The 15,388-nt window shown below is 46.2% G+C and overlaps 1 protein-coding gene across 3 annotated transcripts in view; it reads right to left on the reverse strand.

The window, feature by feature from the left end:
• Positions 1-2,342: 2,342 nt before the first annotated feature.
• The window catches only part of LOC121450813 (phenazine biosynthesis-like domain-containing protein 2), a 29,377-nt gene continuing 16,331 nt past the window's right edge, over positions 2,343-15,388 (reverse strand). For 2 of the 3 annotated variants that reach the window (XM_041656123.1, XM_041656121.1), the window contains 8 exons: positions 10,548-10,647; positions 10,107-10,205; positions 7,883-7,992; positions 7,740-7,769; positions 6,875-6,963; positions 6,393-6,571; positions 4,170-4,232; positions 2,343-3,351 (listed from right to left, as the gene is read on the reverse strand). In XM_041656123.1, the coding sequence (XP_041512057.1) occupies positions 3,239-3,351; positions 4,170-4,232; positions 6,393-6,571; positions 6,875-6,963; positions 7,740-7,769; positions 7,883-7,992; positions 10,107-10,205; positions 10,548-10,608 (744 nt within the window). In that variant the 5' untranslated portion in view covers positions 10,609-10,647 and the 3' untranslated portion in view covers positions 2,343-3,238. Of the gene's footprint in view, positions 3,352-4,169; positions 4,233-6,392; positions 6,572-6,874; positions 6,964-7,739; positions 7,770-7,882; positions 7,993-10,106; positions 10,206-10,547; positions 10,648-12,652; positions 12,760-15,388 lie in introns of those variants that run through there. The other variant, XM_041656122.1, reaches the window with a different exon arrangement.

The raw sequence follows: 15,388 nt of genomic DNA on the forward strand, positions 1-15,388 counted from the left end.
ATTGTGCGCCATTACAAACTGGCAAACATTGGGTTTTCATCAGCAGGAAACAACATCAAGTCACCCTCTTCTTTTTTAAACAGGGTCTAACTATGCATGTTTTATGGCCTGGATCTTAAGGCTGGCTTTGAATTTGGAGATCCGCTTGCCTCTGCTTCCCTAGTTCTGGGAATAAGGTCCTATGCCGCCACACCTAACTTCCCTTTCTCCTTTTGAATCTATTTAGCTGCTAAAAGAGCTTCTGGCACACAGCAAATCTCTGCTTGATGATTTGAGTGGTAACACGCTCAGCACACATCTGTGGTGGGGAGGCAGCTTGTTGGTTCCCCGGCTGCTCAGTCCCGAAATAACCACACAGAAACTGTATTAATTAAATCACTACTTGGCCCATTAGCTCTAGATTCTTATTGACTTTTACATCTTAATTTAACCCATCTTCATTCATCTGTGTATCGTCACGTGGCTGTGGCTTACAAGGCAAAGTTCTGGTCTCTGTCTCTACATGGCTTCTCCTGACTCCGCCCCCTTTCTCCCAGCATACAGTTTAGTTTTCCCCACCTACCTCTATTCCCTGCACAGGCCCAAGACAGATTCTTTATTAACTAATGGTACTCACAGCATACAGAGGAGAACACCACATCACCCATCTACCCGAATAGTAGAGCCTGGAAGACAAAGAGGAGGACTTGTCAGTGAGCGCCATCTTCTGGATGTGTCTCCATCAGTAGCATTGTTGTTTTTCCCGGCATTTCAGCTTGTTTATGCGACCTTTTGAAGATGTCATTGTAGATTGCCTTCATCCCAGCAGATAGCATGAATCAGCCTAGGAAGGAACAAAGCTTCTCTAATGGCATGTGGTTCCCTCCTACATGGCTGGGATGGAGCCCAGGTCTCACTCATGACTGCTAACGGCTCTGCCATTCAGTTTGTTTGCCTGTTACATGGAGTCAGGATCTCGTCGTGTTGTTCATGTTGGCCTTGAACTGTCTGTGCAGCCTGGGCAGGCCTTCCACTTGCAATCCTCCTGCCTCAGCTTCCTGAATAGCTGGGATTGCAGGCTTATGTCTCCAGACCTGGCAGCAGGTTTTCACAAATTTCATATGGAAGTTTGTGAGCCAAACTCAGTGACACAGGCCCATGATGCCAGGAGTCAGGAGAGTGCAACAGGGAACTGCGTTAAGACCAGGGTCAGAATGGGATATCTCCCCCTCAACAAAAACAAAATAATACAAAAATTATGTTTGAGTGTTTGCTGATCCTCAGCCTTACTGGATCTTGCTAAATGGTCCCGGGAGAAAAAAAAAATTCATGAACACCAGTAACCAGGAGCTACACCTGCATGTTTATGAAGTATCGGTTATATAGTTTCTGAAATTACATGTTGGTGTGTGTGTGCATGTGTGTGTGTATTTATGTCTGTTTTTGTATGTACGTGTATGTACGTGTGTGCATATGTGTGTATGTGTGTGTGTATGAAGGTTTAAGCGCAGGCACTAAGGTATGCTAAGCATACATTTTTTTATAACACAGGGATATCCCTTTCCCGACCCTGAAACCGTAATGTTTTTAAGAGATGAGAAGGGCTTAAGTGAGCCCTCTGCCTCAGTTTCTCCATTAGCTGAGGCTACAGTGGAGTCACGGGCTTTGCTGTGCAGAGTTATAAAAGTTAATTCAGGGGACAGTGAGATGTCTCAACAACTGAACACCCTTGCCATAGAAGCTTGGACCAGGGTTCAACGCCACAAAGGTGGGAGGAGAGACTAACTCTCTGAGTTTTAGGTCCCCAGTAAGATCTGAGGATTTACATGCTAGAATTGGGGGTGTGAGCATTTGTCTCTGCTCTGCTCTGTTTTGTGAGTTCATCTGACTTTGCATCCCAGGCTGTCCTTCAAGTCACAATCCTCCTGCCTCAGCACAAGTGCTGGATTTGTAGATGTAATCCACCAAACCACGCTAGCTTGCAGCTTTTGAAGTGGTTGATAATTAACGTAGTGAATTCAGCTTTACAAAACACTCTTTGATTCAGGGTTTCAGGTGGCCCAGGTTAGCTGATAATTGGCCCTGCTGAAGTTCGCCTTGAACTCCAGATCCTCGTGCCTCTCCCTCCCACGTGCTTAAAACACCAGGTTTAAGATTATCTTGTCAACCTGAGGAGGAAATCCTACTCCAAAGTCACCCACGGGGAGTCATAACCACAGATTTCACCAAATTCAAAGTTATGTTAAGTCACACTTTATTAAACAAGAAATGTTTTTTTAAAAAAGATTTATTTGTTATGTACATAGTGTTCTTCCTGCATGTATGCCTGCAGGCCAGAAGGGGGCATCAGATCTCATTACAGATGGTTGTCAGTCAGCATGTGGTTGCTGGACCTCTGGAAGAGTAGTCAGATCTCTTAACCTCTGAGCCCTCTCTCCAGCCCCAAGAGAAGACTTTGGTTACCATTCTCAAGACACAGAGGGACAAATGGCCAGAGGTCACACCGTTCTCAGTGTTTGAGTCATCACATAATCTAATCAGACACCCACTGTTTGAAGTTCCTGGGTTTTGTCCTGATTGGTACTGAGACACTGAGATTACTCTGGACCTTCCCACCCAAACTGTTTCCCTTTGCTGTGTTCACAGTCATGTGACTCCATATTCCCCACAGCCGTAGTATGGCCTCCCTGACAGTTCACAGGCTGTTCTCGTCAGTGTTCGATCTGCATTTCCACAGAGTTAATGTGTGTACTAGAAGGTATGAGTCTGGGCATGAGGGCACATATCATCAATCCAGCACTCGAGAGGCAGAGGCAGGCAGATATCTGTCGGCCGGAGGGTAGCCTGGTTTACATAGAGAGCTTCTTCCCGACCAGGGCTGTACAGTAAGACTCTGTCTTTAAATTGAAAGTATATATAAATAGCTGTAAAATCTTCTATCGGTTACCCAGGCCCAAATCTGAATTTCATCCCCATTCTTATCAATGGCTCTCACACTTTGATTGGCAGCCTCCCTGCCTGCTGGGGTTCCTGAAGATGCACACAGGCAGAGCCCTTCATCAGCCAAGCATCCTGGAGACGCTGTCCTGCCTCCATCAACTCTCTTCCCTTTCTCTTCTTCATGAGAGAGTCAAGGGCACTGGTCAGTGGACTGGCTGAAGCCAGCTCTGGACATTTGTTGTTGGTTTAGTTTTTGGTTTGTTTTGTAGTGTAGAGAAAACACTTGTGTTTAGCCGTAGCCACAGCCCAGCATAAGTCTCTAGACCGTCAGCGTGCCCTCTAAGACAATAGCAGCGCCACCCTTCAGGTCAACTCGTCCATCAGGTCGCAGGGAAATGTCCAGTTCTCCTCCTCGGCGGGAACACTGAAAGGCTTAAAGAGAACACAGAGTGGAGCCAATTGAGAGTGTTTCCCTGTGATTAACACAGCGAAGGATTTGTTGTTACAAACCCGCAACTCCTCCCAGGCCAGTTTCCAGGATAAATTTCTCACGTGTCCATAGTGCCTCCCACTTCTACCCCATCCTCCTGCAGGCCCAGAGGCCCACACATAACTGATGTGCACACAGTGCCCAGCCCTTCCCTTCCTGGGCCTTGTCTGCTACTTCCTGCATGGCCCCAGCTGTGTCCCACCTAAAGCATCCTCCAGGAACACTTAAGGATGTGCGAAGAGAATGGGAGTGAGGAAGGGTAGTTTAAGAAGTGTAGAGAGGGGGTCCTGCCCCACCTGACAAGAATCCCCCCTCCTTTTCAGCTCAGAAAAGTCAAATGGAGTTTGTTTCCTTATAGTAAGTTAAAGCAACTGCAAGGCCAGGTGCCCAGGAGAGATGCAGTCTCAGCCCTCCAGGAGAGCCACGCTTAGCAAGTCAGACAGAGGAGAAACACCTGTTCTCCACATCAAGGTCACGGAGCCCGAGTTCTCCCCCCAGGAGGAGCTCATGTTTGTGGATCACATCCCTGCTCTGATGATGAGCTGACGTAGCTCCCTTCAGCCGAGTTCCTGTTCCGTGAACCTGGGGGACTGGCCCTTCAGGCGCAGGGGCACACACCTGGCCCCCCTCAGTTACACAGCAGGACTCTGTCTCAAAAAGCCAAGAGCTGGAGCTATGACTCCATGGTACCCCATTTGTCGAGCACAACACCCAACTACCCAAAATGAAGGAGAGGAGGGGTAGGGAGAGCTAAGCCCACCTCGCATGTCTTTCTTCCCCAGCTCCTCAGACCAGTAGGGGCCAAGAATAGTGTGGGCAGACCCTGGAAAGAAATGACAAATATGAGCACAGGAGCGACATTTCTCTAAGTCTATCAACAGTCACACTCAGCCACTCAGCCAGTCTGACCGAACCTTAGATCATCTGGTCCCATGTCGAGGGGCCCCAGCAGAGCGTGGAGTGAGGGAAGGGGGAGGATGCATGAGTAATTGCTTCCACGGCGCCTGCCAAATCTCTACTCTCTCTGAAGCTGCGCTCAACTGCAGGGTCATTCTCTATTTGCTTTCTTTTTTTAAGACAGTCTCGTGTAGCCCAGGCTATCCAAAATAGCTAAGGTTAGTCTTGAACTTCTTTTCTCCCTGCCCTAACCTCCCAAGTGTCACCGTTTTTTTTTTAAATAGGATTTCATCTAGAATCTGATCAGAAATTACATATGAAAATGAAGAAGCAAAATGTAAACAAAATCCTGCAGGGTTCTGTGACTGACACCTGTAATCAGAGCTTTTGCAGGGAGAAACAGAAGGGTCATGAGTTCCAGGTCATCCTCAGCTAGTTAGAGAGGCCAAGCTAGGCCTAGATTCCCTTTCTCAGGGAGAAAAGAAAACGTCAAAGTAACTAAAAATCTTGAGGGGCAAAGTGTAGTGGGGGAAAATCCCTCCCAAAAAAGTGTATTAAGAATTATGGGATTCATACTAGTTTCCTTGTCCCAAGACCCCCAGTCCACTCCACCCCAGTAGCACATTCCTCCTGGTCCTAGGACCTTCACATTCTAGAAAACTCTACACACACAAAATGTACTGGGTGTCTGTTCCAGTTGTTTGTGCATGCCACCCGGGACCCTCTGCCCTGGGGAGAGGCTCACTGGACCACACAGCCGCTAAGGGGATGTTCCTGAGTCTTCAGCTCTGCCTACATGCTGAGCTTCGAGTTGGTATGTTCTGTTCCTCACCGAAGTCTAACTGTAGGGTCCAGAGCGTCCTGACTCTTGGCATCTGGAGCCTCTGCCCAGCCCCTCTCAGCCCTGAACCTGCTTCCCCTAGCAACGCCCTCTATCAGCCACCCCCACCTGAAGAGTACTATGTAGCCCTCCCTTGTCTCCGTGAAGCCAGGAAGCATAGGGAATAACTTAGCAACCTAGGACTCCACTTAGCCTGGGCTATGCACACACCTCTCCAGAACAATGTACCTAGCAAGCTGTTAACAGATTCGAACCTTCTTGCCCCTCAGAGCTGCAATTGTATACCTGTTATAAACAATGGGAATACCCTCAATAAACTCCCCAGAGTGCCCCTGTTTCTATCCAAATACATCCTAGAACACAATCTGAGTTCTATGCCATAGGCAATGGGCCAATCTGCCTAGACTGTTTTGGGTACTTGTGCAATAAGGCAAACTGTCCTCAACACAAACTTTTTTTTATTAATTTTATGTGCCTGGTGTTTTGCCACTGGTGTCGGGTCCCCTAGAAATGGACTTATAGACAGTTGTGAACTGCCATGTGAGAGCTGGGAATTGAACCCGGGTCCTCAGGAAGAGCAGTCAGTGCTCTTAACTGCTGAGCCACCTCTCCAGCCCCCTCAACGTGAAGTTTTAAGAAGAATCCCCTAATTACCCTCTCATGCCTATGCATCATTGTGTGTGTCTATGATTAAAATTAGATGCATTATTGCAAGCACTATGCCCAGAGAGGAAGGGCCTACATAACCTGTACTCGCCAATCAAAAGAGACTCTCCCAAATTATGTTCTTAGTAACCAAAGGCCTCTTCTCTTGAACCCCATGAAAGAAGATGCCAGGGACTGGAGAGAGGGCTCTACAGTTCAGAGCACTGGGTGATCCCCTAGAGGACAGAGCTCAGTTCCCAGAACCTATACAGAACAGCTCACAATCATAGAACACTGCCATGTCCCCCTCTGCTGGCCTCTGGGGAAACTGAACATTAATGAGCACAGGCAGAGAGACAGACAGACAGGCAGACCACACACACACACACACACACACACACACACGAACTCCAAACAATAGTTGAGCCCCTCAGTAAGAGTTTACTCGCATACCTCACTATCAGTCTTGACAAAGTGTCCTCTCTGATCTCTCGTCTCGCTCTGAGCAAAACGTTTTCACTATTGTGCAACCTCTCTGGGCTTTTATTTCGATTTTTGAATAAGATGACTCTGGCCACATGGAACATCCCGGAAGAGTACCTGTTACTGGGTCTTCAGCCACACCAACCCATGGTGCAAAGTACCGGGAGTAGAAGTCATAGTGGGGTGTCTGCCCCCCAAGCTCTCCTCTGAGAGTGAGAATGAGTCCTTTCACCTTCCCTGTCTTTTCCATTCGAGGCAGAGGTTCTGTGTTCACCCTCAGGGTCTCCAGAAAGGACCTTAAGCACAAACAGAACGGGTTCGGAATAAATATTTTCAGATCACCCCCTTCACAGAATGGGAAAGAGGCTGAGCTGTGCCCAGATAGCTCAGTAGCACTCTGGAGGCAGAGGCAGTGGATCTCTTTGATTTTGAAGACAGCCTGGTCTACAGAGTGATTTTCAGGACAGCCAGAGCTATATTAGGGAGACTGAAAATAAAATAGAAAAGAAAAGAAGTGGTAAATCATGCTTTGGTGATCACGTGGAAGCAGAGCTGGACACCTGGGTGCTGGCATGTGAATGGTTAAACACGGCATTTACCTGTCATAAGAATCGCTGAGCCGGACCATGAGGTTTTTGGTGTCTGGAGAGTACCGGATATCCTGAACCAGGGTGTCCCCTATGGCTGCCTGTGAAGCAGATCACAATTCCTCAGGGACCAACTCTTACTAAGTTGTTAGATGTTTGTCTAGATGCCAGAAGCTGGGTCTGTCCCCAGCACCGCATTAACTAAGCATGTTCCCATAAAACCAGGATTCAGAGGCAGAAACATCAAGAGTTCAGGGTCAGCCTCAGCCAGTTAGCAAATGTGAAGTCAGCCTGGGATCCTGAGGTTCCGTCTCAAAAGCAATAAAACAATATAGCTAGGCACACTTCTTTGACACCAGCACATGGGAGACAGAGGTAGGAGCTAGAAAGCTCGAGGAATTCCAGGACTCAGGACTGGTTTGTGGTTAGGATTTGCTTTATCCTCAGCAAACACACTGCCTTCATCAGGCCGGAAGTCAACCCTGCTTGGTCCAAAGGGGCTGAGGATGCCTGTTATTCTCCTCACTGCCTCCTTCAGGTCTTTTCTGTCTTCCCCACACACTCCATCTTACTCCTGCCCTTTGGTGGAGGTCATATTGCTCATAGTTAAATGAGTCAGCTGTGGTTGTATGACCTGCAATCCTAGTACCTGAGAGGCAAGAGAATTGCAAGTTCAAGGCTAGCCTGAGCTACCCAGTGAGGAATGATTATAACTCAATGAATGTTAGACACAATACTAACATCTGACCTGAAACCACCGCGGCTTCTACCACAGTGCGTACACAGGTAGAGGTTATTTTATGGGGTCATGTCACACCAGAGCTTTCAAACACAAACGACCACATCACAGGGCTCTAACTGGAGACTTTCCACCAACCTTTATCAAGTCTTCCACCTCATGGAAGTCCTAGAAGAGGAAAAGAGACGCAGTCATTGCTCAACGGGAGAGCCGCGGCTCAACGCAGTTTGTGGATACAGTTGTGTGTATTAAGATGAGAGGTAAACACAGAAAGAGCTGACCTGGGGGAAGGCTGGGTAGAGAGGAAAGTCCAAGACAATCCCGTCCTCTGCTCTTCTGGCCTTTAGCTCCCCGCTCATAGTGGTGAAGATTAGAGTGCTGTTTGTGTTCTCTGGACAGAGGAGGAAGCAAGAATCAGGAAAATAAAAGTGATTGTGTTTTCTGGGTGGTTGTGGTGGTGGTGTGTATATGTATGTGTGTGTGTGTCTGTAGACTGAACCCGGAGGGTCAAACATGAAAGTATCTCCCCCTAAGGTGTCTCCCCATTCCTCACTGTTTTTTTTTTTTTTGTTTTTTTTTTTTTGTTTTTTTTTTTTGAGATGGTGTCTCGCTAGGTTGTTTGGGCTGGCCCTGAGTCCCATCAGGTAGCTTAGGAAGTCTGAAATTTTAATCATCTTTTCTCAGCCTCCCGATGAACAGGCCTATTTCATCCCCCTAAACTTGCCTTCATTCTTATCCTCTGCTCATACAAACAAATTCATTTTATCATAATGACCAGGATTTGATGATTTGAAAGGAAAATGCCCCCAACACTTGGTCCCCAGCACGTAGTAGTGTTTTTGAGGAGAGACAGAGTTTGAGAACTGGTCCACAGGTGAAAGGTCTCAGAAGGGGGTTTTCAACAGGGACCCTAAGACATATTGTCGGGCAGTAAGGAGTTGATTAAAAGCATTATATACACTATGGGCTGACAACAAGATGGCAGAGGCCATCTAAGGATCCAGCCTAGGAGACAGACAGCATAGCATGAGGGGTTCTGAAGAGAGGAAATCAGCGCCCACATGGCAGAAGTGAGGGATCTCTTATGTCTTTCTGAGTATGGGGGTGACCTCCCAGCACAAGCCTAGGCTCTTGGAGTCCCAGGAAGGAGGCAGGGATGGGGGTGTAGATGTGTGACCACCAGGACCAGCTTTGATATAAAATTACTCCCTTAGATAAGAGTTTCTGACACCAGGAAGTCTGTTACTTATGAAGTCACACTGTCTCAGTAAGGTGCTTGTCAGTGTCTGTGAGGGGAAAGGACTTCCGCAGGATCTTGTGGCCTGAGCAATGGTTGGATTTTAACAGTACATCCTTGCAAAGGCCACGGCCTTCGAGGGCTGTAACTTGACCAGCATCTGGCCCAAGATTATTGCTTCTTCTCTGATCGCTCTAATCTCAGTGTTACTAGTGCAAGCTCTTAAAAATCATGGACCAAGCCACCACGGCCACCATAATGGCCCTCAAACCCTAAAATGTGAGCCAAACCGAACCTCTCCTCCCTTAAGTGGCTTCTGTGACATATTCTGTCACAGCAACGGGGACATAGTGAGTACACTGGATTCTGTGGTGGAGAGGCCTTGGCTAACTCATGACTTCATCTCCTGCCAGGCACACACAGGCTCCTCTAGAACCTACGGACAGACGCCACACAGCAGGAGCTCGGCTTGGGCTGCAGCCTCTAAGGATGCGTCTCTGCCTAATCTAGCTGAGTGCACAGGTTTCATCTTCTTCAGCTCAAGGTCCCTGTCTACCTTCTCAAACTGTGAGTCACAACCTCATATGAGGCCATGGAACTGAATGTGGACATTGCAAAGTGTGTATCAATAGTGCATGGCTTCTGAACACGCAACAACCAAAAATTAATTCAGAACCTTTTGGTAGCGAGCAGAAAGAGTTCTTCTGTCTGTGCTCACCCCTCTATGAAGGTTTAGCTGCTAGCCATGCTAATGGTTTGGGAAGAAGATAGTGGAGCATCTTTAACCCGACTGTTTAAATGGTTTGTGGTAGTGAAAACCTGTAATATCAATACTTGGGAGTGAAGACAGAAAGAGTAGACTTCAAGGCTATTTAGGGTGTATAAGAAATTATAGAAGACCCTATCTCAAAAAAAGAAAAAGAAAAAGAAAGAAAAGTATGACTTTAAGATCAGTGGGCATTATGTGAAGAACAGCAAGCCTTTGTTTTCTAGATAGAACATTATATACCATGTCCATTCTGATCATACAACTCCCTCAGCCTCATGCAAATAAAATATAATTAGGGAAGAAATTCACATTACTAAGCCATGGTGGTACATGCTATAATACTAATTAATTATAATTCTTGGATGGCAGAAACAGTAGAATCCAGAATTTCAAAGTCACCATCCATCTACACAGGAAGTTTAATGCCAGTCTGAGCTAAATGAGACCCTACCACAAAACAAACAAACAACAATAAATAAACAAGCAAAGTCCACGTTACTTATTTTGTGAAACAGCACAGCTGCAGAGGCCAGGGTGGCGTGGCCACACAGCGGGAACTCACTCTCTGGAGTAAACCACCTCAGTCCAAAGTGGGAACCTTCGGGGGAGCAAATGAAAAAGAAAAGCAAGATCAGACCCACACAGTCAGGTTAAAGATGTCTTGGTATCGTCTTCTCTAAACCATTAGTATGGCTAGCAGGTAAACCTTCATAGAGGGGTGAGCAGGGTAGACAGGAATTCTGCTCCCTGCTGGGAAAGGTCCCCAAGACTTGAGTTTGATCCCCAGGACTCACATGGTTGAACCAGAGAACAAACTGTCCTCCAGCCTCACACAAATGCTGTGGCACACGCATAGGCTTGGGTGTATGCACACACACACACACGTGCATGTGCGCGCACACACACACACATAAAACAAAACATTTAAATGTATGTTTACTTTGTGTGAAGTTGTCAGTCGGTTGCAGTTTTCGAACAAACGCGGTTTCAGAGAGGTTCATTTCTCGTGCAATGAGTTGATGAGTATCATCGTCCAATGTCTTAAGTAGAAAAAGAAAAAGGTTATTGAGAGCCTGGAAACACAGATCTGACTTAACAAGGCAGCTTATTTGCATCAAAAGTCATGTGCTTGGCATAGTGGTGCACACCTTTAGTCCCAGCACTTGGGAAGCAGCAGCAGGCAGATCTCTGTGAGTTTCAGGACAGTTAAGGTTACATAGTGAGATCATGGTGATAGATAGTAAGATAGATATAGGTGGAGAGAGAAATGATAGACAAATTATTGATAGATAGTAGATAAATGAATGATAGATAGATATAGACAGAAAAATAGATGAGGCCGAGCGGTGGTGGCACACACCTATAAACCCTGAACTTGGGAGACAGAGGCATGGGGATCTTGGTGAGTTTGAGGCCAGCCTGATCTACAAAGCAAATTCCAGGACAGCCAGGACTGTTACACAGAGAAACCCTGTCTCGAAAAACAACAAACAAAAAAAAAAAAACAAAAGATAGATGATTGATAGATAGTATTCAGACAGATGGTAGATAGATAGATAGATAGATAGATAGATAGATAGATAGATGATAGATAGATGACAGACAAGCAGCGTATTAGCTTCTCACTTTGAACAGCTCAAAGCTCAGGCTTTGCCCTAGTACTCCGCACTGTCTGGCCATCACGAGCTCTCCTTATATTAACAGTATGCCGAAAGGAACGGCACCAGCAAGCGGAGAAACGTGGGCTATCGCAAGGTTTCTAAGGAGTTGACAGAGAGTGCTGAGTGGGGCTGGCAGCAGGAACCACTGCTGAAGGAATCTGAAGTAGCCCTGGGCCCCTCCCCAGACCTGCCCAATCAAATTGTCCTCTCAAACAAGATGCCAGGACTTCTGGGTGCTCATTAAAGTCTGAGAAGTCCCGGCGTGCAAGGGACTCAGTGTCGAGATGGAAGCCAAGACACCTACAGGAAGTGACCAATGCTAGAGAGATCAAGGCGGGTAGGGTTGGTTGGTTTGGGGGCTGGGATGCTGGAGGCTGGATCCAGGTGTTGTCTGTGCTCAGCATTGTGTTCTACACGGAGCTTCACTGTCAGCTTCGAGAGGAGACGATTTTAACAAGAAGTACTCAAAGTACACTATGCTCCGAAGATGCTCAAAACCGTCTCTAAGCCCAGTTGCAGGGGATCCAGGGCGCTCTCCTGGCCCTTGCCAACGTCAGGAATGCACAAGGCACACACACATGCTTGCAGGCCAACATTCTTACACATGAAGTACAAATAAATCCCTAAATACATGAATTTAATAAGATCTTGTGCTGGGTCTGGGCAGAAGATCAGGTTTGGGTGAGGCAGATGGAAAATGAGAGTCTTGCATAGGGGACGGAAGTGTCTTAGGCAAGTCACAGCCCCGCCTCTGCTCTCCTAAAATCGGGGAGTAAAGTACATCTATGGGCAGACTCCAAGAGGTTCATTCATAACATGCACATTCAGGAACACACACATACACACGCTGATTTCATTTCATTACAATATATATTTTTTCCATTTTACACAACAAGCTTCTTTTTTGCAGATAGTAATACGATCTGGGGGTCTGACTCAGTGGTAGAACACAATTTGGCATGTATAACATCCCCCACTTCAAATAACCAGACATCCCCTAAGTACCCAGACCCCCACCCCAAATAACAAGACCCAGCTTTTTGGTCTTGTTGGTTTGAGACAGGGTCATGTAGCCTCAGCTGACCAAGCTACATAGCTAGGATGACGGTGAACTTCTGATCCTACTTCCTCTATCTCCCAAGCTCTGGACCACAGACATGACCACCATGCCCAGCAGCCCCCTCTGGCTTCAGCGTTCATTTCCCTCAGCATCCTCCAGGCGGTCAAACCCCCAACACCAAAACCAAAGTGATGTTTGCTGTTCAATGTCTGACGATGTGAGACAGTAAGGTGCTAGCTAATATCTTAGGACCCACAGGGTTATGGAACTGGAACACACAGACAGACAGACAGAATGAATGAATGAATGAATAAAGTTTCATACTCTCATCTTGTGGCAATAGAGCAGCATGGCATCCTTCTTTCATGAGACAGTTTGTCTTCTGAATCTTTGTCCCTCTACCGTCTTAGACTTCAGAGAACCCAGGGCAACTGGAACAGCAAGTACAAAAACACCAGGAAGATGTTGGGACCCCTTCCCCTGCCCCCAAACCTCTGCAAGAGGCACTGTCTCCACCTTCATGTGTTCCTGATCGTTCATATGAAGGTTGGGGATGTAGCTCAGTGGTAGAGCAAGGCTGTGGATATGGCTCAGTAGTAAAGCGGCTGCCTAGCATGACTAAGGCCCTGCACCCCTGCCTTTCCCCAGACCTGAAGAATTCAAAGTAAATGAAAATGTCTTTTAAAAAAAAAAAAAAAAGCTAGGTGTAATAGGGAGGCAGAGGCAGCACACTGTGAGTTCAAGGCCAGCCTGTTCTATAGAGAGAGTTCCAGGATAGTCAAGGCCACACAGAAAAATCCGGTCTCAAAAAACCAAAGTAAATAAATAAATAATTACAAAACTCCTCCTTGTTTTGTTGTCAATAGAAATAACTTCTGATGTTTGAGAGAAAAATAATGTAAATATACAAATACTATATTTGGGGACTGGAGAGATGGCTCAGAGGTTAAGAGCATTGACTGCTCTTCCAGAGTCCTGAGTTCAATTCCCAGCAACCACATGGTGGCTCCCAACCATCTGTAATGAGATCTGGTGCCCTCTTCTGGCCTACAGGCATACATGGAGGCTGAACACTGTATACATAATTAAATAAATAAATAAATAAATAAATCTTTAAAAAAAAAAAAACCCAAAAACAAATACTATATTTGGCCTTAGCATCATGGTTCCTAAAAGCATAACAGACAGTAAATCTTATTTAGAATAAACACATTGAATACACAATAAACTTTCTTTTATAAATAATTTTAATTTTTACTTATTTTGTTTGTTTTTTCTGAGTCAGGTCTTACTGTTGAACCCAGCCTCTATTGGAACTTGCTCTGTAGACCAGGCTGGTCTCCAGCTTACAGAGATCATCCTGCTTCTGCCTTGGAAGTGTTGGGATTAAAGGTGTATGCCACATTGCCTGGCCCCAGAAAGACATTTTTAATTGTCTTAGTGGGGGGAAAACTGTTGTCATCTAGTGGACAGAGGCCAAGGATGCTGCTGAAAACCTTACAAGGCGCATCAGGGCACCCTCAACAAGAGAACCATCTGGTCCAACACATCAGTGTACTACTGAGAACCCTTGTTCTAAAACACACACACACACCCCAACAGTAACAAACAAAAACAGAGAGTGACAGGTCCTTTAGCTCTAGTGTTTATTGATATTAGTATTCTGGAGATAAAGTTATGAAACAACACAAATTATTATCTGGTCAAAACACAGTTACATAGGCTGTGTCTCAAATATATATGCATATATTTTACACATGTTTACATGTAAATTATTTATATATACTTATATGTACATACATGTATTTATATCTATAAATGTGTACATATGTGCATATGTATACACACACACACACACATATATATGAGTGACATGGAGACATGGGGGCAGATACAGTTAGATTCTTGACAGACAATTACAGGAAGTTGTACTTGCTATATTAAGCCGATAGAAGGTTCCAAATTTGGAACCTGGTTGCGAATCTTCCAAGCTCTTGTATTACTAGATAGAACCTAGCAATTCCTTTACCCTGTGTAGCTGGCAGAAGGAAAAAGTACAGGCTGCAGGGTCACTTAACGAATGCACAGCCGCCCTGAGGCTCGTCTCTCTAGCCCTCAGACATCAGCTCCTTTACGCTAATTGCTCTAAGTAAAAGGGTGAGGTTTATTTCATTCTTTGAGGCAGCTCTCGTTAATAGTCCAGGCTGGCCTAGAGGCTACTGTGTAGCCCAGGCTGGCCTCAAATCCATGATCCTCCTGCACAGCTGATTCCTCTTTTTTATGTGGCTCCAGGTGTGTGTGTGTGTGTGTGTGTGTGTGTGTGTGTGTGTGTGTGCGCGCGCGCGTTCCCGTGCAGAGGACAGAGGACCATTCATTGCCTTGGCAGCAGGCACCTTTGCTCACTGAGCCTCTCATTGGCCCCAAGGCGCATGTGTGGGGTCAAAGGACAGTTTGCAGAGTCAGCTCTCTCCTCTCACCATGTGAATCTCGGGACTAAACTCAGGTCCTCAGACTTAGCAGCAAGCACCCTTACCTGCTGGGTCAGTCATCTTGCAGGACACTGAAGAGAATGTGTACTACATTCCTGAGGTACAGAGAAGGCAGCAGGCGAGCATGACAATGAACCCTGCAAGTCAAGCACTCAGGAGGCTGAAATACGTAGAGTCTAAGGGTAGCCTTGGCTACATAGAGAGTTCCAAGCCAGTCAGAGTAACACAGTGGACCCTGTCTCTACTGGCCCTGCTAAAAAGCCCCAGGATGTTCACATACAAGTGCCAAATGGCATTTCAGCTGTTTCTACCCACAGATATCCTGTAATTTCGTGCTCAGTTTTTGGTGCTAATTAAACAAAAACCTAATTCTGAAGGGGAGCTCCAATCATTCTTTTATAAAATAATTGTTTGATTATTTGTTACTTTTTATGTTTGTAAGATTCTTCTCTGTATACCCCAGGCTGGTCTCTCACTCATGACCCTCCTGCCTTATCTTTGAAACAACAGAGTTGTAGGCATAGACCCCCACTTCCTGCTGCTGCTGCCTCTTTAAGGGCTCCAGTTGCCC

Source organism: Microtus oregoni, unplaced genomic scaffold, assembly GCF_018167655.1.
Source record: "Microtus oregoni isolate MIOR12 unplaced genomic scaffold, Mior012 000007F_ref0000211, whole genome shotgun sequence".
Classification (NCBI taxonomy): Eukaryota; Metazoa; Chordata; class Mammalia; order Rodentia; family Cricetidae; genus Microtus; species Microtus oregoni.